The 25975-nt window shown below is 41.9% G+C and overlaps 1 protein-coding gene across 2 annotated transcripts; it reads left to right on the top strand.

The window, feature by feature from the left end:
- The first annotated feature begins 296 nt into the window (after positions 1 to 296).
- LOC122904971 (retinitis pigmentosa 9 protein) lies at positions 297 to 25635 on the top strand. 2 transcript variants are annotated; one of them, XM_044246348.1, is made up of 7 exons: positions 297 to 376; positions 920 to 967; positions 17748 to 17778; positions 18908 to 19037; positions 22181 to 22272; positions 24230 to 24291; positions 25008 to 25635. In XM_044246348.1, the coding sequence occupies exons 2-7, from the start codon at positions 927 to 929 to the stop codon at positions 25204 to 25206; spliced, it is 555 nt and encodes a 184-aa protein (XP_044102283.1). In that variant the 5' UTR covers positions 297 to 376; positions 920 to 926; the 3' UTR covers positions 25207 to 25635. The 2 variants fall into 2 exon arrangements, with proteins under 2 accessions (XP_044102283.1, XP_044102282.1); XM_044246347.1 differs by lacking the exons at positions 297 to 376; positions 920 to 967 and adding an exon at positions 4833 to 4997.
- The last annotated feature ends 340 nt before the right edge of the window (positions 25636 to 25975 follow it).

The raw sequence follows: 25975 nt of genomic DNA, 5'->3' as shown, positions 1-25975 counted from the left end.
TTTCCGGTCTTTGGACAGTTCCTCAGAAATAGCGTCGGAGGAAGACCAGATTCCCGCCTCCGCTGTGGACGCAGACCACGCCCCCCCACGCCATCCCCGTCCCGCGTGTCAGCGCGCGGGGTGGGGCTTCGCGCGGGGGCGAGGCTCGCTCAGGACGGGCGCTTCTCATCCTCCAGAAACAGTTACTTTTCCCGCTCGGAGGCCAAGGAGGCCAAGGTATGGACCAGGCGGCGGTGGCCAGGTGGCAGGAGCGAGAGCCAGTGTGCGAGCCCCGGTGGCTGGGTAGTGCTAGCCCTGGACCCATTCACCTTGAAGAGGAAGACAGGGGCGGAAGACCAACATCGTGGAGGCCGTGGAGCATTTGAACAATTTCCAGGTGCTTATCTTTTCCTAGGAGAAAAAGTGCTGCTCTGAGGTTTTTATACATGGCTCCTGATCCCTTGTGCAGTCTCTCTTTAGCATAGACCTTAGAGTGGATTATCTGGCATATAGGTATGTAAATGTTCAATTTTACAATTGAACATAATAATAATGCCAGTTTTTTTAAACTTTTTTTCATCTTTGTTTTCAAAACCAAAGGGATGCCCCTAGAATAAAAGATTTTTTTTAATAATATAATAAAATTCTGTGTGAAAATTACCTTCAGGGTGCGTGGGTGGCTCAGTTGGTTAAGCAGCTGACTATATCTAAGCTCAGGTCTTGATCTGAGTATAATGAATGAGTTCAAGTCCTATATTGGCCTCGATGCTGGACATGGAGCCTACTAAAAAAAGAGAGAGAGAGAGAAGGAAAAAGAAAAAATTATCTTGAACTACCAATTTATATTTCAACCCACCAAGATATGTAGCTACTTAATTTTAAAAAAACATATTCCTTGTGACAGGAGGAAGGGTTGATATCCAAATTCATTCTATTTCAGTGACAGCATGGGACAGTGTGAAGAATACTATTTGCTGGGAAACCTCAGGTAACTTATCATTTCTGGCATAAAAAGCTTATTTTCAACAACTGGGTGCCATAATTCCTCCTAATGAGTGCAAGAGTTTAAAAAAAAAAATAGCTGTAGTTTTTTTCCATCTTTGTATGGCCATTTCTTTACAATGTGACTTTGTAGCTCTACCCTTAAATCTAAATTTAACTGGCTTTGGTCAATGAAACATTAGTAAATATAATGAAGGCGAAGCTTCAAAAAGTGCTTCTCCCTCACATGCTTCTCTTGAATATACTGCAACCACTTCTATGTGACTGACCTGTAGAAGCTTGCTGAATGAGGAGAAACATGTCAGGTCATCTCCACTGCTCCTCTAGATACATGAGTAAGGTCATTTTAGATCAACCAAACCCCGCAGAGTTAACTAACTGCAGAGATCCATCAAGTAACCCCAAAGCAGAACTGCCCACCCAACAGATGTTATTTTTTTTAAACCTCATGCATATTAGAGACATAAAGGACTATACTAAACCTCATGCATATTAGAGACATAAATGACTATACCTGATACCAAGGCCAATTATTTATTGAGCCAGATACACAATAAATATATGTGCCAGACACTATATGAAGCATGTTGGATCATTAAATATTCACAACACAGATCTCAATTATTTTTTTGCTTTGACTCATAGGGCAAAATTAATTTGGAAAGATAATACCTAATTTATTTGCATGTGATGCCCTCTGATACTTCTACTTTGTATTCTTTCCTTTTTTATTTCATAGTTTATGATATTGCTGCCAATTCCCTGAGTGGATTTCACAATCCTCTAATGACTCTTGACGCCAAATTTGAACAACATGAACATAGCATTTATCAGTCCAAACCAATATTTCTAGAATGAATGAATGTCAAAAAGGCATATTTGGCACATCAATAGCTGCAGAATATGTGTAGCATCACATAGTATGGGACCATGTGGTAGCTAGAGAAATGTTTAAAATTCCAGTATGATAATGACTTCTTCCAACTTTGTTTTCTTCATTACCTTCCTACCACACTTACTATAAGATCCAGTACTTCACAAGGTCTACAAGATCCTGGAAAGTCGTGTCTGGTCTGCCTCTCCGGCCTCATTTCATCATTCTTCTCCTTGCTCCCCAGGCTTCAGCCCCACACTTGTCTTCTCTCTCAATTTCTTCTGTACATGAAGCCCCTTTTCCACAGGCTACTCTGCCTCTTGGGATACTTTCCTTTGCTCCACCAGCTTCTACTCTGCTGATATTTCCCTTCCCCATGGAAGGCTTCATGGGCCACCACTAGAATAAGTACCCCTATACATCTTCATAGAACTGATCATAACTGAAATTTTAAGATATGGGTAATTGTCAGTTCAACATTTTTCTTATGTAAGCTCCACAAAGGCAGAGACAGGTTTCTCCTCCAGACTCAGAACACATTCACACAGCAGGTCTAATTCAGTGTTTGATGAATGAATAAATGAATGATTTTGAAATTTTTATTAGCTCTTTCCTTCACCTTTATAACCTTACATCTTCTAGCTCTCCCCAGAGTTCAGACGACTCCCTAGTGCATACCAGAGATAAATCTGAGTGGCTCACATCAACCAAATGACTGGAATGCTTCCTTCCCTCCTGGGGTGGCTTTGGCGGCTGGCCAAGCTTGGGTGCCTGAGGCCTATGACCATTAGTGAGTGGGTTCTTGCTCAGGAGACTCCATGGGCCCTGATACAATCAGGACCCAGGAAAGCTCACCTCAAACATAGACCAGAAGTGCTCAGATATGTGGAATCACACCAGTAGCAGGGACTTGCACACAAGCTGGGACCAAGAACTTCACCATTCACAGACTGAGTTATTGAGTATCTTCACTTCTCATGTGTGAGAACTGTAAGAGGTTCTAAAGTGTAAGAAGAAAACCTTATGTTTCTAAATAATGAATTATACTACCATTATATTCCTTTAGTATCAGGACATCCAGGTTGATTTTAAACACTAACTTTGTGGGGCACCTGGATGGCTTAATTATTAGGCAACCGTCTTGATTTTGGCTCAGGTCACAATCCCAGGGTTTTGGGATGGAGTGCTGCATGAGCCAGGAATCTGCTTCTGCTTCTCCCTCCCACTCTGGTCCTACAAACCCCCACCGCCGCCATGCTCTCTCTCTTGCTTTCAAATATATAAAAATCTTAAAAAAAAAAAAAACAAAAAACTGGGGCACCTGGGTGGCTCAGTCAGTTAGGCGGCTGCCTTCTACTCAGGTCATGATCCTGGGGTCCTGGGATAGAGCCCTGCATCGGGCTCCCCACTCAGTGGAGAGCCTGCTTCTCCTTCTCTCTCTGCCTGCAGCTCTGTCTACTTGTGATCTCTCTCTGCAGCTCTGTCTACTTGTGATCTCTCTCTCTGTCAAATAAATAAATAAAGCCTTTTAAAAAAGTAACTTTGCAATCATTGTCTCTGACAGAGTTCTTTAGTCACAGACAACAGAATCCATTCTATCTGATTAAACAAAAACTAGTTTTAACGGAATCAGGTAGTTCATCAAACCTCTAGGAGACCCAGAAAACCAGACTTAAGCACCTCACAGCCAGGGTTTTTATGGGGCACTCACTGGTTCAAGTAACTTGCATCATCTACTAGATGCTTTATGCACCAGTTCTTCCTGATTCCCAAACTCTAGGACATATCAGTGTAATACTGGGTTTCTGTCCGTAGCCCTTGTGCATTCCCTCATTTGGATTTTCTCTAATAAATACGAAGCAATTTCTTATATACCTTAAGTATTAACCATACTGAATGCCACATTTGAGGGGAATATTCCCTATCCTGTTACTTTTACTTCCTTTGTGGTTTCTTCCATTATGTTAAAGCTAAATAGTGAGCGGAACTTCACATATCAAATACATTTACAAAATACAACCTAGTTAAGCACTTGAACAATTCGCAGCCTGGCAACATGACTTATACTGCTGCATCCTTGGGCATGCTATTTAACTCTCTCGGCCTCCTTATCTATAAAAGAGGGGTAATACATACAGGTAATAACAGCGCTTAGTAAGTTTTTAGAGATTAAATCAACTTTTTTTTTTAATTAAGATTATTTATTTATTTATTTGACACAGAGAGAGAAAGACCACAAGTAGACAGAGACACAGGCAGAGAGAGAGGAAGGGAAGCAGGCTCCCTGCTGAGCAGAGAGCCCGATGTGGGGCTTGATCCCAGGACCCTGAGACCATGACCTGAGCTGAAGGCAGAGGCTTTAACCCACTGAGCCACCAGGCGCCCCTAAATCAACTTTTCTTACTGGTTCAGCTCAATGACGAGCACATAAAAAGCGCTCAGTATCTACAGCCTTCCGCGCGGCACCCAAACCTTGTCAAGATAGACAGCAGGCTGGCTCTGTCTTAACCAAGCGCTGGAAAATCCGAGAACTTCTCTGAGGTGTCTTGCTTTCTTCAATGCTGGGTGAATCCCAGCACCAAGTAGCACAGCCAGTGTCTAGCCAGGGGGGCTGCAAAGCCTCCGGATTCGGGTCCCCGGGTCCTCCCAGTGGAGGGGCGCGCGAGAGGGGGCGGGGCTCCCCGGCGGTCCCGCAGGCCTCCACCGCCCCGCTCGCGGCCGCCGCTAGGGGGCGAGCTCCAACCCCGGTCAGCCTAGCGGCTGGGGCCGGGAGCTCCCAGCGCGGACTTGGGGCCACTACACGCGAGCCGGCGGGAGGCCGGACGGGAGGCGGGGACCACGAGGCTTCGGCGGGGACAGCGGGCTCTACTCGGGCGGGCGGCGGGAGGGGGCGCTGCGGGCCCGACCGGCCGCAGCGTGGAGGAAGTGCCGTCTTCGCCGCCTCAGCCGCCTGAGGGGCGCCGCCGGGCCACCTCGCCGGGCGGGCCGCGATGTCGTCCCGGCCGGGACGCGACGATGCAGGGGCCGGGGGTGTGCGGCGGCCGCGGGAGCCGGCCGAGCAGGAGCTGCAGCGGCGCCGGGAGCAGAAGCGGCGGCGGCACGACGCGCAGCAGCTGCAGCAGCTCAAGCACCTGGAGTCCTTGTGAGTTCCCGCCGCCCCCGCTCCTCCGAGAGGCGCTGGGTCGCGGTGAGCCGGCGCCGCGGGGGCGCGGGAGGCTGGGTTCCCGGGGACCCGTGCGGCGCTGGCGCCCGGACTTGCAGTCGCGCCTCCGCGGGGAGGGAAGGGCCGTTCCCCCGGCGAGCCGAGCGGCCTGGCCCTGCAGGGGAGCTCGGGCTTTATTCCCCGCCCGAGATCGTGCGGCCGCGGCTCTGCATGGCGCTGAGGACCGTGCGGCACTCCGTGGTCGCTGGGTGGGGAATTGGGGACTGAACACGCGGCAGGTGCGGTGAGCGCTGCCGTCCTGCCCTTTCAGGGTGATCGGTTCACGGGGCCCGCCGGGCACCGGATAAACCCCCCATTCTCTTCATCTGCCGCTGAGAAGGGAAGAGAACACGCCGTCCTCTGCCGTTAGTGCGGTGGGGAGGGGAGGGCTGGAGAATGGGGTGACGGACCTGTCCCTAAAGATCCCAAAGACGGAAGAGTGGAGACTTGTTCTCTTTAGTCCTGAGGGCTTTTACCAGCAAGAAGGGTGGGGGCTACAAAGAGGCCAATTCCAGCTCAGCCAAAAGAATTAGGACCAGAGTCTCCTGGGGTTGCTGGTCAGCATGGCCGGACCGAACGGGGCGCGGTGCGCCCCCAGCTCCAGCGGGATCAGGGAGAGAGTCTGGAAGCCGCGGGAGGAGGCGGATTGGAAAGGAGACTGAAACCTCAGGTGGGAGGTGGAGTCATGACCTTCCGGTTCTTTTCTGTGATTCTGTCTTTCTGTAGTTAGCTGGCAGACTTGTAAGATTGGTGCTCACGGAGTTCTTCCATACATACTTCGATTCTATTTCAGGCACTTGCATTACCTAAGCTAAGATGATGATGTAAGGAATAGTCCGCAAAGGACTCAGATTCTTTATAATTAACCTGGGAGCTTTGACACAAAATGCATTGCACTGTTGGAGGCTGGCCTGCTCTTTTCAGTGTGACCCTTGAACTGAATTTCACCCCAGTAAGGCAGTGGTTGCAGGATACAGGCTCTACATTGCTAGTGCCCCCAGTCCTGGCCCCTTTGGGCCCTCTGTGGTCCTGTCCTATGCAATGCAGATGTTCAAATATCTTTTCCTAGTACAAGCCTGAGCTTCACACAGCCCACTCTGACCCTGGGTATCTTTAACAGTGGGCCACCAGATAGTGGTTAACACTATACATTTATTTTGTAGCTCACAGAGCACTCATAGATGTCAGAGAGATTATAACCTCCTTTTGCAGATGAGGAAATGCAGGTTGAGCAGTTAAATAACTTGATCAAGGATACATTGACCTGTAAACAAGCAAAAATAAAGAGGGACCCAGGCGTCTGATTCCCAAATCAGTTGGATTTTTCCACTACAGGGATTTAAACTTTCTGGGCTGCTGACATATTTGGTTTGGCTAATTCAGGGACTTTTATTGTTAGAGTAATACTTTAATTTAAACATCAAATAGTACTAAGACACTAATTTCAAAAAGTAGTGGTTCACATCCCTGTTCTGTAGTCACCCATACACTCCCTTCAACCCTCCAACCAAGTTTACAATAAGGAAAGTTTTTTTCTTCTAGGACTTAACTACTTATTTCCAAATTATATGCTTAAGCTGCTTTTTTAGATTGAACAATAAACATTACCTGTAAACCTCAAGTCACATACATGAGGTTTTAGTTTTCTTTCCCTACCATTCTTGCATCCATCCTTCTAATATAGCTCCCTTATAATTTTTGTTAACTCAATAGTTGATATTAACATTATTTTAACTATTTGGTATTGTTTATGTTTGAGCCAAAAGGTGTTTTGTGATTTGTTTTGATTTCTAGCACAATTGTTGTTTTTCATCTAGTTAATAAGCACCTCGATTTTTTTTAAGATTTTATTTATTAATTTGACAGACAGAGATCACAAGTAGGCAGAGAGGCAGAGAGAGAGGGGAAGCAGGCTCCCTGCTGAGCACAGAGCCCGATGTGGGGCTTGATCCCAGGACCCTGAGACCATGACCTGAGCCCAAGGCAGAGCCTTAATCCACTGAGCCGCCCAGGTGCCCCGCGCCTCGAATTTTTCATTTGCCTGAACTTCCTATTACCTGCAGCTAATTTTATTTGAAAGGTTTTAAAAGCTAAGAGTACTTTTTCTACATGTTCCTACATATCAGACAGCCATCAGTTTGTTCATTTTTTTTTTTTAAAGATTTTATTTATTTATTTGACAGAGAGAGATCACAAACAGGCAGAGAGGCAGGCAGAGAGAGAGAAGGAAGCAGGCTCCCCGCCGAGCAGAGAGCCTGATGCGGGACTCGATCCCAGGACCCTGAGATCATGACCTGAGCCGAAGGCAGCGGCTTAACCCACTGAGCCACCCAGGCGCCCCGGTTTGTTCATTTTTAAAACAGAATCTTCCTTCTGTTCTCCAGTACACTTTGGTTACATTCTAGCCCTGGTGTAAAACTGCCTTCATCACTCTTCAGTCTTGGACCCCATTTCTGGACCCTGTGTCTTCCTCTTTCTTTCTTTACCTCATTTTGTTCAAGTATATTATGTTATTTACTATAAAAAGAAGATATTTGCAAATGACAGTACAGACAAAAGGTTGATATCCAGGATCTATAATGAACTCCTCAAACTCAACACACACAAAACAGGCAAACATATCAAAAAATGGGCAGAAGATATGAACAGACACTTCTCCAATCAAGACATACAAATGGCGATCAGACACATGAAAAAATGTTCATCATCATTAGCCCTCAGGGAGATTCAAATTAAAACCACATTGAGATATCACCTTACACCAGTTAGAATGGCCAAAATTCACAAAACAGGAAACAACATGTGTTGGAGAGGATGTGGAGAAAGGGGAACCCTCTTCCACTGTTGGTGGGAATGCAAGTTGGTGCAGCCTCTTTGGAGAACAGTGTGGAGATTCCTCAAGAAATTAAAAATAGAGCTTCCCTATGACCCTGCTATTGCACTCCTGGGTATTTACCCCAAGGATACAGATGTCGTGAAAAGAAGGGCCATCTGTACCCCAGTGTTTATAGCAGCAATGGCCACGGTCGCCAAACTATGGAAAGAACCAAGATGCCCTTCAACGGACGAATGGGTAAGGAAGATGTGGTCCATATACACTATGGAGTATTATGCCAACATCAGAAAGGATGAATACCCAGCTTTTGTAGCAACATGGACCGGACTGGAAGAGATTATGCTGAGTGAAATAAGTCAAGCAGAGAGAGTCAATTATCATATGGTTTCACTTATTTGTGGAGCATAACAAATATCATGGAGGAAAAGGGGTGTTAGAGAGGAGAAGGGAGTTGGGGTAAATTGGAAGGGGAGGTGAATCACGAGAGACTATGGACTCTGAAAAACAATCTGAGGGGTTTGAAGTGGAGGGGGGGGTGGGAGGTTGGGGTACCAGGTGGTGGGTATTATAGAGGGCACAGATTGCATGGAGCACTGGGTGTGGTGAAAAAATAATGAATACTGTTTTTCTGAAAATAAATAAATTGAAAAATTTAAAAAAAAAAAAAAAAGTGCATTGGGCCAAGGTGCTGGGTCTGCCTTTGGCTCGGGTCACAACCCCAGAGTCCTGGGATGGAGTCCCACATCTCCTTCTGCTTGCTGCTCCCCCTATTTGTGCTCGTTTTTTCTCTCTCTCTGACAAATAAATGGGTAAAGTCTTTTTTAAAAAATGCACTGGGGTAAATTTGTTGAGTCTTTACATATCTGAAAATGCCTTTATCCTACCCTCAAACATGAAAGTTAGATGGGCCAAGTTAGAATTCTAGGCTAGAAATTATTTTCACTTGCTTTTAAAGGTGGTATGCCACCATTTCCTAGCTCCCAGTATTGCAGAGAAATCTGATGCCATTCTGATTCCTTTTCTATTGTAAAGAAATTGTTCTTGCTCGCCTTTTGCAAGCTTTAAAGAATCCTTTATATTTAGTATTTTGCAGGTTGTTTTTTTTTTAAGATTTATTTATTTATTTTAGAGAGAAAGCATGCATGGAGGGAGTGGAAGAATCTCCAGCAGACTCCACACTAAGTGGGGACCCCGATGTAGGGCTCAGTCTCACAACCCTGAGATCATGACCTGAGCTGAAATCAAGAGTCAGACACTTAACCAACTGAGCTACCCAGGTGTCCCTTGCAGTTTCATGATGTGAACTTCTTCTCACCAGATTTCAGATTTTTTTTTAATTTTCTCGATACTTCGTGGTATTTAATATTCATATATGATCTGTGTTTTAATTTCCTTTCCTCCATTTTGCTTTTTCTTACTTTTAGACTACTGTGATCCTCTTTTCATTCTACTGTTGTTGTTTTTTTTTTAAGATTTTATTCATTTGTGACAGAAAGATAGCAAGAAAGGAAACACAAGCACAGGGGGCTGAAGAGGGAGAAGCAGGCTCCCACTGACCAGGGAGCCCATTATGGGGCTGGATCCCAGGACACCGGGACCATGACCTAAGCTGAAGGCAGACACCTAACGACTGAGCCACCCATATGCCCCCTCATTCTACTTTCTATAAGATTTAGTTTCTAATCCTTCCACCATTGTACTTTTAAGTTTTGATTTTTAACTTTGAAGAGTTTCTTGTTCTGGGAATTCTTTTTCTCATAGCATTCTATTGTTTCCTCAATAACAAATCTATGATCTTTGAGGATACTCATTTTTTCTTTTTTCATTTACTTTCTTCTTTGTTGTCTGTTTCTTCTTGCCTTTTTCTGTGATTTCTTTTACTGCGAGGTTTTTTCCTAATGTTCAGGGATCCTTGGATCTCCCCCCATTAAGAATGAGGCGTTATAAAGCTATTTTGAAGGGAGCAGTTGGGAGAGAGAGAGAATGCAAAAGTGCTGGTTTATTGACTGGTAAGTCTCACTGTAGGGATATCAGACTGCAATGAAAAGGAAGACAAATAGCTAAGTTAGCCAGCCAGCCATGTAAAATGGGAAGCCCCAAAGTGGTTTTTTAAAAATTGAATTCAAATTCTTTTACCCCCGGTTGCCCTCAGTAGGTCATCTAATACTCCTCTGGTCAGCTTCTTACACTTGACCTTACCTTTTCTTACCCTTTGTCCATACCTGCCAGGACCCCGCAGGCATCTGAATCACCCACCCTGTGCTCTAACCATGCTCCAACCCTATTATTCAAGTGTCCCTTGTCTACTCAACATAACAGAATGGAGATTCTATATATATATATATGTGGCAGTTTCATCTCTGCCTTCCATCCCATAGGAGTGAGCTATGGGAACAACAACAACTGGAATTGAGTATGCTTACATGAAGGACTTTTCTAAAAGAAATCTTATGTCAGCACTCAGGAATATAAGAGTATTTTTAAGTACTTGGCAAAATAAAGATTTCTTTCCCCTTTCCCAGTTGGGAAGATAAAGGTTTCTCCTCTCTTATCTAAATTTGGTCTTCATACTGCTCAGAGAAACTTAATATAATCTGAATAATATATTAGCAAGGCTTCACAGATGGTACAAAATAATGAACCTCTGTGAAAATTTTTTTTTTTTTTTTTTACTTCTAAGGATTAACTACAAAGAGTGCACACCTCTCAACTGTGACAGTGCAAAAGACAACTGTATAATAAACACACTCCCATTTTTGTCTGGTTGGTTTTTGTTTATTTGTTTGTTTGTTCGTTTAAGTAATTTCTATATCCAGCATGGGGCTCAAACTCAAAACCCTGAGATCATGAGTCAATATGCTCTACCAACTGAGCCAGCCAGGCACCCCCAAGATCTGTTGTTTTTAATAGTTAAATATTACTTTAGACTTTAAGAGATATCTTTTTTTTTAAGATTTTATTTATTTATTTGACAGAGAGAAATCACAAGTAAACAGAGAGGCAGGCAGAGAGAGAGAGAGGGAAGCAGGCTCCCTGCTGAGCAGAGAGCCCGATGCAGACTCGATCCCAGGACCCTGAGATCATGACCTGAGCCGAAGGCAGCGGCTTAACCCACTGAGCCACCCAGGCGCCCCAAGAGATATCTTTTTTGACATGTTACATAAACTAAAGAATTGTCAAGCCCTCAGAAAAAACATCAACCATGTTCCTTTAAATTTGGAGAAACAATTGTAAAGTGGACTTTTTAGAGACATCCATTGCTAATAATAACAGATTTCAAAATGTATAGTTAGTTCTTATCACATTCCTTTTCTACTTAGGCAAAAACTTTTACATATTTTTTAGGAAAGTGGATTTTAGTTTGGCCATATGTTATTTGTACACCTCCTGTGACCAAAGAAAGGATTGTTGGATTACTGGGTGTTTATGAAGATGATACCTCCTCCCTTCCAAGGTCCCTTAAGTCCCAGTCAATAAAGGATAGCATTAATGTTTCTAATGAATGGCTGATGGGGGACTGTAACACCTTCCTAATATAGGCAAATTTCCATTATTCTTGCTAAAAGAGAGGCCTAAGCATATGGCATGCCACAGCTTTCCACCGGAAAATAGTGGAAGTATTTGCTCTTGAAATATATCTAAAAAGTTAATTCTGTTTATACCCAAAACAACTTCAGAGACTAAGTCTTCTTCAAGGACTAAGTCCTCCTCTGTTCCTTTAGAAGAACTCTGGATTAACAATGGTGAGGATGAGAGTGGAGAAGCCTCCATCACAATTCCTATTTGGAAGCATCCAGAGATGAAGCCAAAGGGAAGTTTTCTTTGCTGTAATGATTCATGGCATTTCTCATCCTTAATCTGCTGTAAGGGAAAAAACGCTCCTGTTTTCCTTTTCTACACTCATACTACACTCAGAGCACTACTCTGTGTGGGAGTTTTCCAACACCACCAAGAAATTTTCCTTTTCTCGGAGGACACCAAGTACACGTCTTACAGATTTAATTCCGACATTGTCTAGCTGAAGTCAGTGTCAGAACCTTCAGGTCAAGGGCTCAATCTCCTAAGACTGTCCCTCTGCACACGCTTTAGGTGCCAGTCACAAGTCTATGTTGCTTCTAACAACCTCTGTACAGCAGAGGTTCTGTACAGCAGAGGTTCCCCCAGCACCCTCCTCTAGTTTGGTTAATTTGCTAGAGCAGGTCATAGAACTCAGGAAAACATTTTAATTTACTTGATTACTGATATATTATAAAAGGTTATAGCTCAGGAGCAGCCAGATGAAGCAGATATGTAGGGTAAGGTGTGTGGGAAGGGGCAGGGAATTTCCATGTCCTCTTCTGATACGCCACACCTCCAACTGTTCAAACTTGAAATCTCTGAAATCCATTTTTGGGTTTTTGGTTTTTGTTGTTCTTGTTTTGTCTTTTTAAGATTTTATTTATTTGAGACAGAGACAGCAATAGAGAGCACGAGCAGGAGGAGGAGAAGCAGGCTCCCTGCTCCATGAGGAGCCTTACCTGGGGCTCAATCCCAGGACCCTGGGATCATGACTTGAACTGAAGGCAGACGCTTAACTAACTAAGCCACCCAGGCACCCCTGGGTTTGTTTGTTTGTTTTTTTAAATATAGTCTCCATTACATTAGCATTATTGATGAATCAGTGGCCATTGGTGATTAATTCCATCTCCCTGGAGGTAGAGCTGAAAGTTCCAACCCTCTTATCACAGAATTGGTTCCCCTGGCAAGCAGGCCTCATCTTTAGGAGGTTTGCAAAAGTCACCTCATTGACATAAACAGTTTGGTTGAAAGGGGTTTATTATGAATAAAAACTTTTCACCTTTATAGCTCTGGACCTATTTCAGGAACTAGGAACAAAAGTAAATATTATAAGAAAAGATGCTCCTATAGCCTTTATACAGGAAATTACAAGGTTTTTAGGAACTGTGTGCCAGAACAGTGAAGACCAAATATATATTTCTTATTATAAGTTTCAATATCACACCCACCAAAGTTGTTTTCTTTCACATCTTAAGGGAAGGGCCAAAAAAAAAAACATTTCACTTTTCCCTTAGTCTGTTCTCCCAACTTCTGTAACCTCCAATAGTTAATCTGTTCTGAAGGGTCTTTAAAGCCGGTGCATAAAAAAGAGGGTCAGGATAAAGAAAACATTAAATCGTTAAGTGTTTCTATAATTTGCAGCCATTCTGAAGCATTAAAATGAGTCCTTCCCTGGAGGTTTACAAGGTTAAGGCACAGATCTGAACTGAAATGCTTTTGTATTACTCCTTATAGAAGAGGTATAAATATCTTGAAGAGTTTGAAATACTCTTTGAGTACAGACACCCAGCCTCAGAATTTGCTTCCTGGGGCACCTGGGTGGCTCAGTGGGTTAAAGCCTCTCCCTTCGGCTCAGGTCATGATCTCAGGGTTCTGGAATCGAGCCCCGCATAGGGCTCTCTGCTTGGCAGAGAGCCTGCTTCTTCCCTTCTCTCTCTGCCTGCCTCTCTGCCTACTTGTGATCTCTGTCTGTCAAATAAATAAATAAAATCTTTAAAAAAAAAAAAAAAGAATTTGCTTCCTGCCTCTCTGGCTTCTGGGTCTCTCTCAGTTCAGTCCCTGGCCAGAAATAAGGAGGGCCTAGCCAGTCTGGTGCCTGGGTGCCACTGAGCATAGACAGGGGAAGTCTGCTGTAACAAAGTGATTCCTGGTCTGCAAACCAGATGATAGAGGCTTGTCCTTGCTAAAATCTGTGATTAAAAGCCCTGTAGCTGGGGGCACCTGAGTAGCTCAGGGGGTTAAGCCTCTGCCTTTGGCTTAGGTCATGATCTTAGGGTCCTGGGATTAAGCCCCATATCATGCTCCCTGCTTCACCCTCTTTCTCTCTGCCTACCTCTCTGCCTATTTGTGATCTCTGTCAAATAAATAAATAAAATCTTAAAAAACAAAAACACTGTAGCTCTGTTTTACATTAACTTGGTGAATGTCAGGGCCTGGCTCAGATAGATGTTGTTTCCTAGCTTGACACTTCCCCTCAAAACCTCCTTAGAGAGAGTCAATTATATGGTTTCACTTATTTGTGGAGCATAACAAATAGCATGGAGGACAAGGGGCGTTAGAGAGGAGTAGGGAATTTGGGTAAATTGGAAGGGGAGGTGAACCATGAGAGACTATGGACTCTGAAAAACAGTCTGAGGGGTTTGAAGTGGGGTGGGGGAGGCTGGGGTACCAGGTGGTGGGTATTATAGAGGGCACGGCTTGCATGGAGCACTGGGTGTGGTGAAAAAATAATGAATAATGTTTTTCTGAAAATAAATAAATTGGAAAAAAAAAAAAAACCTCCTTAGAATTATCTGCAGCTGCATGGATTCCCAGTATCAACAACCAAACATGTATGCATTTAATATCTGCACACACTCAACCCACCCCTGCCTCAGAGAGGGCATGAGGTCATTGTCCTTGTTTTTACCTCCCTCTACCATTATTACCTCCCTCTAACCTCATAGTATTTTGCATTGTGTTGGGGAGGGTATTGTCAAAACAGAGGGAAGTATGGTATATAAATTTTATTGCAATAAATAAAAAGGATAAATGAGCAATGTTGGGCGGGGAATTTTTAGGGAAAACTAGATTTACAACAGTATTTGTGCCCAAACTAAACTGTATTCAGGCTCCGAATTTAAAGTGTTCCTGGAGTCCTCTGCTTTCTAGTGGCAAACATAGTGCTCGAATAATTACTGGATCCAGCTAAACATGTACTAACAGTCATGGACAAGTGAGCACAGGGGCTCACTGGGCTATGTGCCCTTACACAATTTATTTAACCCATGAACAGTTCCTAATATAAGAAATGCATTGCTGACTTAAAACAGGGGTTGCAGCTCAGTGAAAGAACTCCAAATGTCACAAGATCTGGGTGAATGTCCCAATTCGGCCTCTTAATTGGTGTAGCTTCCAATTGTTGGAATCAATGAGGAAAAATGTTGGAACTGATGTTGGAGAAAAAAAGATGTCAAGAGCCCCTGGCCTGCCCTTCCTTATTCTGAGGTTTTGACATGATAGTTTAATACCTGTAATAAGGCATATTTCATGAGCCTCACAAGAGAATGGGGATAGACTTGGCTGAATTCTAATGTCCCACATACATGGGGGAAAAGGCAGTGATCCCTATAGCCAGATATGAAAGAGGTGTCTCCTGAGTCCCATGGCCTAGAAAGGCAGTAAGCTCAGCTGGGGATGGTGTCTGTGGGAAGTCTGCTGCCAGTTCTCTGCCCACCTCCACTTAGGAGCAGCTGGCAAATCCCTGTAAAGCTGCAGATCTATAAAAAGATGTGAAGACTTGCTTGGGAAGGCCAGGCTCCTCTGCTGGTCCACATCTAGGCCTTTGTCATGCTAGTGCTCTGGTTCTGAGCTACCTCATAACGCTGCAGAGAGCAATGACTTGCTTTTAACAGAAGGAGCAGAAGCCAGCATTGTGAAGTTCTTTTCCAGAGATGAAAGAGATGTTTGCTGTGACATATTCACCACTGAGGAAATTGTGGCTCTGAAAGATTAAAGAACTTGTCCAAAGTACACAACAGTGAGAATGAATCAGAATTCAAACCAAAAAAATTTTTACCTGTGCTAACAAAAATTCAACCTAATAGATTTGAAGATCTAATTGGCTTTATTAATTGATTCATGAATCCAGCAGCATCCCATCTAGCAAGCAGAGAGATGCTCTAAAGAGTCATAGAAAATGGAAGATTTCTGTAAGCAGGATGGTAAATGAACTTATTAGCAAAAGAAAAGAAAGGATTGTTCCAGGCAAGCTCACTTTCCCTTAGGTGGAAGAGCAGGGAGTCTTATCATGCAGATCACCTCTTCTTTTGGGGGAGGGATCAAGAGGACCCATGTAACAGATTAGTTTATTGGTACTGATAAGAAAATTCCTGCTGAGGGTAAAGACTACAATTATGGGGGGGGGCGTGAAACTGTAATTAGAATATATATTAAGGCCCCGTTTGGTGACATGGCCTAAGTGGCTCCATTTGGGGCCTATGGTTTTCTTTTTCTTTTTTTTCTTTTTTTAATTTTTTTTTCCAATTTATTTATTTTCAGAAAAACAGTATTCATTATTTTTTCACCACACCCAGTGCTCCATGCAAGCCGTGCCCTCTATAATACCCACCACCTGGTACCCCAACCTCCCACCCCCCCCCCCGCCACTTCAAACCTATGGTTTTCTTTTTAACACCCCCAGAGCCCATTCATTTCTAACTGAAAAATGTTACAGCTGGAATGTAGGGTTCTCCACTCCAAAAACCCAAAGCAAAACAGTTGCACAGTTATAAAAAGAGTCAAATAACAAAAATAATGTGCTGTAATAATGAGTTTGATGTCCTTTATTCAAGGGAAATAAATCCATGGATTGGGGAGTACACTGCCTCACTCTTCCCAGGGATTTTGGACAACAGCAAGTTTTCTATAGCCTTAATTCTCTCTTTTGATACTTAGCACTATGCCTGGCATAATTGTTGATTGGTTACTTCTGTAATGAGTAAGTTTTCAAGGTGAACCTTCAGTACTTCCTGAGAATTAAGTTTAGTTTCCTCTATTGTACCTGTTCTTTTTTTTTTTTTTGGAGGAAAATATCAAGTTGGATAGAGGGATCCATTATGTTTGATACCCAATAGTGTGACAGTACTTAAAAATGAGTATAATTAGGGGCGCCTGGGTGGCTCAGTGGGTTAAAGCCTCTGCCTTCGGCTCAGGTCATGATCCCAGGGTCCTGGGATCGAGCCCCGCATCGGGCTCTCTGCTCTGCGGGGAGCCTGCTTCCTCCTCTCTCTCTCTCTGCCTGCCTCTCTGCCTACTTGTGATCTCTGTCTGTCAAATAAATAAATAAAATCTTTAAAAAAAAATGAGTATGATTACACCTAAAAGTAATAATGTTACATGTAAATTATAGCCCAATTTTTTAAAAAAAAATTTTCTTTTTTAATGTACATGAGTATTTGGTGCTGATTTTCCAGATTTGAAATCCAGAATCCTTAAGGACAATTCCAGCAGAGTGTTGGGAGTGAAAATGAATTGGGAGCATAGGCATAATGTATGTTCCCTTAGGAATGTTGAAGGGGTACTGAGAACTCAAAAGAAAAGTACATTCCCACACATCATACATCTGCTTACTCTAGCAGCATTCTTACTAAATGCTGCCTGTCGTCCAGGTACCGTGCAGGGGTCCGAGGCTATCAGAGTGGAGGAGCAGCTGACTCTGCAGGCAGGGTGGGTGGGCAGGATTTGAACCAGGAGCTGCAGGGAAATGAGAGAGGAAGCCACTAGGACAGATCAACCCCAATCCCATTTCCTTCCCCTGCAATAGGCCCTTCCCTCCAGCTTTGCTCCTGCCTCCCCCAGCCCCCATGCTGCCCCCAATCATGTTAGAAAAGATTTCTCAACCCTCCCCCAACCATGCGCCTCTTCAGTGTGTTGAGTAAGTGGATGTTTTGCTAGGTAAATAACCTGACAGCTGTGACAGTTTGGAACCATGATTAGCTCACAGGTCTTCTTCTTTGACATTTCCCCTGCAATCTCTTGCTTTCTCTTCAACAATAAAGTCACTGTGCTCCGACACCTAGTTATTACCTCAGTGAATTTCAGCTCTGGATCTCTGCAGGATGTGGTGTAGCATCAGTTTATTTATATGGGATCTCTGACTGCTGGGCATATTTTATTAACTGCTTTCGATTTAATGTACTTTTAAGGTTTTACTAAAAATATCCTTTTCATTTTGGCCTACAGTTGCTTTTTGCTCACTAAAATGTGTTACATTCCTGTTAACATGATTGATGATGTTTTTTTCTTTTCATTTCTAGTTATGAAAAACCTCCTCCTGGGCTTATCAAGGTCAGTGTGAAGTTTGTGCCTTTGGTCATCCTCTTAGACATATTTGATTCAGTGCTCAGACTCAGTAACTTGTTATGAAAACCTGTTGCATATGGTTTTAAATGTCCTTTTATGGAACCTTGTTTCGTCCTGCAGATGCCAGTCAGCTCATACACTTTGGGCTTTCTGTGTCCGGCCTGTGCCTTTGTAGAAATGTAATCAGCCATGTGTCTGTTCCCTAAGAAACGGTGGCAGGCCCACATGTTCCTCGGCGCTCAGTCCCCTTCTCCCTCCCTCTCTCTCGCTGTGGCTCCATCTTCTCGCAGCTGCTTCCTTCTCTGACTTGCTGCTGGTTTTCTGAGTATCATTAGCTCAGAGAACAGTAGTCTCTGGGGAAACTGGAAGGTCTCCTGGACCAGCCCCGGTGCAGGACACCCCCCTACCCACCTCCACCCCTGGCACCACCTGGCCCTAGAGTCCAGTCTTTCTGCGGGAGGGAGACCTAGAGGCCTCCATGGAGGCTAGAACAGCTTTCTGCTTGCTCACGTTCAGTGAAAAGAAAAGATTATTACAAAACCTTTTATTATAAATTTAATATTCATGGGAACTAAAACAATCAGATGGTTAAAAAAAAAACCTTTATTGTGTGACAAAGTTATTTGGTGGTAAAACACATTTCATAAATACAGCAGGTATGAGATTGTAAAAGTAACAGTGGTTTCCAAGGGAAAATAATTGTTTTTAGTTTAACATGTTATTTTTATTATTTTAGGAAATGTTGTTTAACTCTATACTTTGCTTCATTCCACAAGGCTTTTAAGGTAGCAGGAAAGTTTGTGATCTGAATCTAATTTTTGTAATCTAGAATCAGGATTTGGAGCCCACAAATCATTCCTAAGTGAACAATACTAGTAATCTCTCTCTTAGAGTAGCTTTATCATTCTCATGGGATAGTTCTTCTGGTACATTTATTTCTGGTTTTCCTATCAAATATAATTTGTCTTTCTTTCTAGTACTTGAGAGGGTCACTTAGGATGACATGGGCATGTCCAGCTCATGAGAGAGCCAGCCAGTGCTGTGTTCTGAAGCAGGTAGGAGAGAATTCCTGGGCTTTTTTGCCATGTCATGTATACGCTGTTTCGTTTTTTAGGAAGATGAGACTAAGCCGGAAGACTGTATACCAGATATGCCAGGCAATGAACATGCCAGGGAATTTCTGGCTCACGCACCAACGAAAGGACTTTGGATGCCACTGGGGAAAGAAGTCAAAGTTATGCAGTGTGAGTACAGGAGAGTTGCAAGTAACACTCTTCTGTACACGCAAGTTATACACCACGATTTACAAAGCGTGTTTACTTTTTTTGTTGTTTAATTTGTTGTCACCGCAGCCCTGTTAAGTCAAGGCATAATCTCTGTTTTATAGTTAAGGAAGCCGATCTGCATATGTGTTAGTAGTCTGAGCTAAGAAGTAGAGGAGAGCTTTAACTCCAGGGCTTCTGACTCCAAGGGCAGTGGTCGCCACAGGACCATAGCTGCCTTTGGAGTTCACTCTTCGGCAATACTCCAGTAACAAAAAGGATATTCCGTAGTAGAAATGCCAGGAAGGACAAGGGATGTTTGGAAGGCAGGTCCCTTTGGGTCTTGCATCATCATTCACCACCACAGCCCCACATCAGTGGTGTTAAGGTTTCAACTATGTAACCTGAAAAGAGCTGTGAGCCCAGAGGATGGGTCCAGAACGGTGTGTTCATGCACGCCGCCACCCCACCAGGGCCGCAACACCTTCATCCACCTTATGTGGTATTTAGTATTTGAAAAAGAGTACTGCTGCCTTTTAAAGATATTTGTATAAAGATTTTTCTTGCACATAATTAAAATAGCAGTTCCTAGTCCCTTTCCCCTATTCGCCTTACCCTACGGGTAACCATGTAAACCTCTCTAAAGAATATTATTTTTATGGAGTGCCTGGGTGGCTCAGTGGGCTAAGCCTCTGCTTTTGGCTCAGGTCATGATCTCAGGGTCCTGGGATTGAGCCCCACATTGGCCTCTCTGCTCAGCGGGGAGCCTGCTTCCCCCCCGGCCCCACCCCCTGCCTGCCTCTCTGCCCACTTGTGCTGTCTGCCAAATAAATAAATAAAATATTTTTTTAAAAAAAGAATATTATTTTGGGGATACTTGGATGGCTCAGTCAGTTATGCATCTGCCTTTGGCACAAGTCATGATCCCAGAGTTCTGGGATCAAGTCCCACATCAGGCTCCCTGCTCAGCCACAGGCCTGCTTCTCCCTCTTTCTTCCTAATGCTCCCCCAGCTTGTTCACACTCTCTCTCTGACAAGTAAAAAATAAGACTTTAAAAAAGAAGAAGAAGATTATTTTGGGGACACCTGGCTGGCTCAGTCAGAGGAGCACGAATCTCTTGATCTCGGGGTCATGGTTCAAGCCCCACATGTGGTGTTGAAATTACTTAAATAAAACTTTAAAAAAATATTTTGTAGTTTATCTCCATGTATCTAAGACAGGGTTATATCTGGCCTCTCGATTTTTTAGGTTTCTTCATTAACTGTTGACTTCTTACTCTAGATTTTCAGCTTTTTTTTTTTTAAGATTTTATTTATTTGACAGAGAGAGAGATCACAAGTAGACAGAGTGGCAAGCAGAGAAAGACAGGGAAGCAGGCTCCCTGCTGAGCAGAGATGTGGGACACAATCCCAGGACCCTGAGATCATGACCTGAGCAGAAGGCAGAGGTTTAGCCCACTGAGCCACCCAGGTGCCTCAGATTTTCAGCTCTTTTTTATGTGCCTCCATCCCACCTCATACATATTCTTTCTGTCTCCCATTTTCCCAATACCTTATCATAATTTAGTTAAATAAATCTTTTGTGTATATTTAATTATGATTATCTTCAGAACTGAATCATATACTAAACCACTATGTACTTTATATTTGCATGACTTTATATACTAAACCACTGTGTACTTTATATACTAAACCATTATGTACTTTCATACATTCTGCATGTTTTCTTTGCCCTGCAATTAATAGTTGTCTTTTTGTTGTTCTTGTTTTTGCTTTTTTCTGTGTACTGATTTCTAATTCAACTCCTTCAGATGCTTAAGGTATTCTGTTGTTTTTTTTTCCTCCTGAAGAGATTTGTTCCCCGTGCTATCACCCAGGGACCTTCTGTCACCATTCACTCTTCAGTTTCCCTTAACGTCCCTCTTGTGTTTAATCTCCTATTTGCTGTATCTTGGGTCTTTTTTGTTACATTCTCTTTCTGTGGTAGAGCACATTCTCCAGCAGCTGAGAAATGGGTTTATGGAAGATAAAATTTTCAAGACTGTATTTTTCTGGAAATATCTCTATTTTGTATTTTTAGTTTGCTATTTAGTTAGAATTCTGTTAAAAACAAACTTCCTTCAGAATTTTTAAGGCATTGCTCCATTGCCTTCTCATTTGTAGAATTGCTATTGACAAGTCCAAAGTAATTAAGATTCTGGATGCTTTGATGTAACCTGCTTTTTTGTTGTCTTTGGTGTTTTATTCTTCCTCCCTAGAAGCTTATGAAATCATCCTATTCCCAGTGTTGTGAAATTTCACACATTGTTTCATTGATTAGTTCCTCCCCTCTGTTTTCAGTTCTGTTATTCAGATGAAGGACTTCTTAGATCGATTTTCTAATTTCTGATCTTTTCTCTCCTATTTTGTTTTCTGCTCTCTAGACTATTTCATCAAGATAGCTTCCAGTCCTTTGATTAAGTTTTTTATTTCAATTCCAAAAGCTCTTTTTTCTTCTATGATTTTTTATTCTTTAATTGTTGCAAAATGTTCTCTAAGGATGTTAATTTTTTCTTCTCCTTAATGTTTTTATTTCTTCCAAATTATTGTTTTCTATTTGTTTTTTCACCTTTTTCATTTAGGAAGACACTTTCAGGTGACTTAAACAACAGAAGCATATTGTCTCAGAGTTCTGAAGGCTATCAGTCAAAAATCAGGGTGTGAGCAGGTTGGCTCCTTCTGAGGACTGTGAGGGAAGAATCTGTCCCAGGCCTCTCCAAAGATCCTATCTCACAATGAGGTCACATTCTGAGGTACAAGGGATTAGGACATTCAGCATAATGGGGACAGGATAGAGGGGGCAACACAGTTCAAGCCATAACACACTATTTAAAAAAAAAAATCACACTTTGATTTTTGCACAGGATTGCTCAGTAACTACTTGGCTTATTTCTAAAACCCAAGATTAAAGGATGCTTGAGGAAACAATTGATTAATGTTTTCTGGTGTCTTACATGGTTCATCCACTAATTGCATTTGCTTTGGAAATTGAAATCTAATGAAGAATATCTTTAATATGATCTGCTGATACTTTATCTTAAGTAAAACTACATCTTACAGAAATATATCCCTTTTCTTTGTTTTAGGTTGGCGTTGTAAACGGTATGGTCACCGAACAGGCGACAAAGAATGCCCTTTCTTTATCAAAGGCAACCAAAAGTTAGAACAGTTCAGAGTAGTAAGTAAAACCCAGAGTTTCACTTTACATTTGCCAGAGGTGGTGAATATCTGTGACTCAAGCATTAATCAGTGAAAAGCAGGTTAACATGAAACACATTCCCCAGGGCCTTTTGCCCCAAGTATCTGGTATTAACTCTGTTAAACTGAATTTGTGTGACAGATTAGCTCATTAGCAAAAAATTAATTTTTATTAAAGTGTTATTTCCTTATGCCTTGGGAACACTGATTTTGTTTTCTGAAAGGCATTGTTATATATTCAGTGACTTTTTACTTATATTAAAAAAATCTTGTTTCATTACTAAAATAGTGTTCTAGTCCCGTCTTTGTGTAAAGATTAAAATATCTGTTATAAACTAGATATGTATGTATAAATGATATATCCTCTTTGCATGACAGTAAAACAGATGTCATTTCCCCACTTTATTTTCACAGTCACCTCCCAGGGTTGTTAACTCACCATTCAGTCACTGTTTCAGTCAGCTTAACGAGGCTGTTATCAGAGAGATTGGCATTATCACCATATATCAAACCAGAGTCCATAAATATTTGCCAGGACTTTGAGACATTTTAAAAATTGTACTTTCATTTAAAAAATTTGGAGAAAATATTCTGGAGAAATCAATGCTACTTGGAATGGCAATTTTACAGTATCCAGTTTATAGGTAAATCAGTGCTAACTCTCAAAAAAGGGAACAAATTCATATATTTTTAATTCAGAAACCTAAATTCTAAGAATAGATCCTAAGACTCTAGCAAAATCAATATATATAAATTTTTAAGAATATATAAGGAATTATTCAGAATTATATCTGTGAAAAATAGACTAAAGAGAATAGGAAACAACTGCAATGGCCAGCATACCAACATAAGTACTGTAACATAGACGTCATATAGCTTTTAATAATTGTGTTTGGAAGAATATGTAGTATCATAGGAAAATGTTCATGAAAACATAAGTGAAAAAAAAGAACAGAATTATATATATATAATGTGATTATAATTTTTTGTAAATTATGGTAAGTAGAAGAAGCACACTAAGATGTTAGCGTAGATAACTCTAGCTGGTAAGAATATAGATATTTTTAACTTTTTTATCCTTGATATGAAAAATTTTTACTAAACATTTTTAAAGATAATTCACTTACCATAAAATTCAGTAACTGTTGTTACTGAAGTGTAGTCATATTCTAAGTACTTTTAAATGATATTTAAAAGTAAATATTTGAGAATACATTTGCTTTACTTTAACAAAATTGACATGTTACAGTAAGGATTTTCACACTTGATTTTTTTTTTTAAAGATTTTACTTATTTATTTGACAGAGATCACAAGTAGGCAGAGAGAGAGGAGAAAGCAGGCTCCCCGCCAAGCAGAGAGCCCGATGCAGGGCTCAATCTCAGAACCTTGGGATCATGACCTGAGCCAAAGAGAGAGGCTTTAACCCACTGAGCCATCCAGGTGCCCCCACACTTAACTTTTTAAGTCCAATATTGCCTGTCTCCAGAGCAAATATGCATTATGTAGCTTGATGGGGATAGCTCCACATCTTTTCTGGGCACATACATATGTTTTCATGCACCTAAACATGAGTTATTCTTACATATCATTTTCCAACTTGTTTTTATTTAATAACTCTTGATCATCTGTCCACATAGAAGAGAATTACCTCAATACCTCTAACCTTGAGTAATATGTAATAATGATTCTGCTATGTTTGATATCCTTAAAAAGTCTATTCAAATTATACAAATAATTGGAAAATCTTTTTTTTAACTTCCATGAGTTTGAAGTAATGGTGACCCTTAGCAAGGATTAGAACGTGTTAAACATAAAATTACCCCAAACAGGAAAAAAAATCTGGTTTCGGTGAAATATGGATTTAATTTTTATTTATAAAATAATCCATGATAATCCATGGATGCTAACGCAACCTTAACCTTTTCCCATCCTCAAGGCACATGAAGATCCCATGTATGACATCATACGAGAGAATAAAAGACATGAAAAGGATGTAAGGTGAGATGGCCCTGGTGCTAACAATACCCCCTTAAAGTCTGAAATTATATAAAGTTGGAAACAACCGTTCCAGTATTAGATGAGTGGTTTGGTAATTATGGTACTTCAACTGTGAACTATTTGGAAGGCAGGAGTCATCACAGGAAAGGCCAGTGGGTAGGGAACCTGCAGGCCAGCCTCATTCCATTTGGGTTAGCTTAAAGCAGTGGGCTTGGTCCTGCCTGCTCACATCTTGATGGATAATAACTTAGTTTATCTTTAACAATATGAGCTATTGTTAAAAATTATCCTTAGACATGATTTAAGATAGGGTAAAGAAAGGGGAGGGTTTGTTTTTCTCAAACTGGTTACATGGAGTTCTAATTTTAAGGAGGTAGTTTACCTAATATGAACTCGAGCAGTTGTGGGTGGTTGGGGGGGTGATGAAGGAAAGGAAGCATCTGTTCAAAGTTATGTAGTAAGAACTGGAAAAACATGCAGCAGTATTTAGGACAGTGAAAAGAATACAGAATGGCTTGTGCACTGGGTACAGTCCTATCAAGGAGGCACTGGTGTGGACAAGAATGAGGAAAACATGCAGAAATAAAAATTGGTACAGTCTTCAGTAAGGTGGTTATTCATGATTTTTTTTTACCCTCACTGCTGCTCTTAATACCACTTTTATCTGTCTTTTTTTCAAGTTAAATTTGGTTCTTTGGTTAATCTTCTATGTGTAGGATACAGCAGTTGAAACAGTTACTAGAGGATTCTACCTCCGATGAGGATGGGAGCAGCTCTAGTTCCTCAGCAAGTAAAGAGAAACACAAGAAAAAGAAGAAGAAAGAAAAGCATAAGAAAAGGAAGAAGGAAAAGAAGAAGAAGAAAAAACGAAAGCACAAGTCTTCCAAGTCAAATGAGAGTTCAGACTCAGATTGAACAACTCGACTTTTTCAACATTCTCTACTCCCACATCAGACACTGCGGCCAAAGACCAGAGGCGTGCAATCTGGGAGGACTAGGATAGAGCAGGGTATTTGGTGTCCTGCATGTGAATTCTCACCTGCCTTCCAGCAGATATGTGACCCCAGGAGGGTGAGTTTTACTTTTCCGGGCACTAGCTCTGGACAGCGGCTGATGTCAGGCAGGAGAGCTTTGTCCAGTGTTGTCCTCCCGCTGATCCCTGCAGTTTGTGATTCCCTCAAGCTGCCTCTGCCAGGGTGGCCGGACCAAGGAATGAGTCTCTGAGGATGCTCCAGGTGCTGCTGCAGCCTTTCCTCCCCAGGACGCTACTTAATTCCTAGAGACTTCAGGTTTGACTTTCCTCTGTTGTCCAGGATAATAAAAGCTTGTTATTTATTTTTTAAAGGTATTTATTTTTTATTTCTGAATAATACATTCATGTGCTCCAAATTTAAAAGGAGCACAAGGTTTAATCATGAAAATTCTTTCTTCTTCCTTTCTCTCCTTGCTACCCATCTCCCTTCCCCAGTGGCTACCAGTTTCACCAGGTTCTTATTTGGTCTAACAGAAATATTTTATGTATCACAATAAATATAGGGTTTTTTTAACATAGATGCCATAAACACTCATATGAACATTGGGGGCTTTTTTTTTAACAGCATAAAGCAAATTATTTTAAGTACATTTACCATTGCTGCACCAAAAGGTATGTGTTTATAATCACCTGAGATGGTTTATTACTTGA

The sequence above is a fragment of the Neovison vison genome, chromosome 4 (assembly GCF_020171115.1).
Source record: "Neovison vison isolate M4711 chromosome 4, ASM_NN_V1, whole genome shotgun sequence".
Classification (NCBI taxonomy): domain Eukaryota; kingdom Metazoa; phylum Chordata; class Mammalia; order Carnivora; family Mustelidae; genus Neogale; species Neogale vison.
This window is presented reverse-complemented; position numbering and strand designations above follow the sequence as displayed.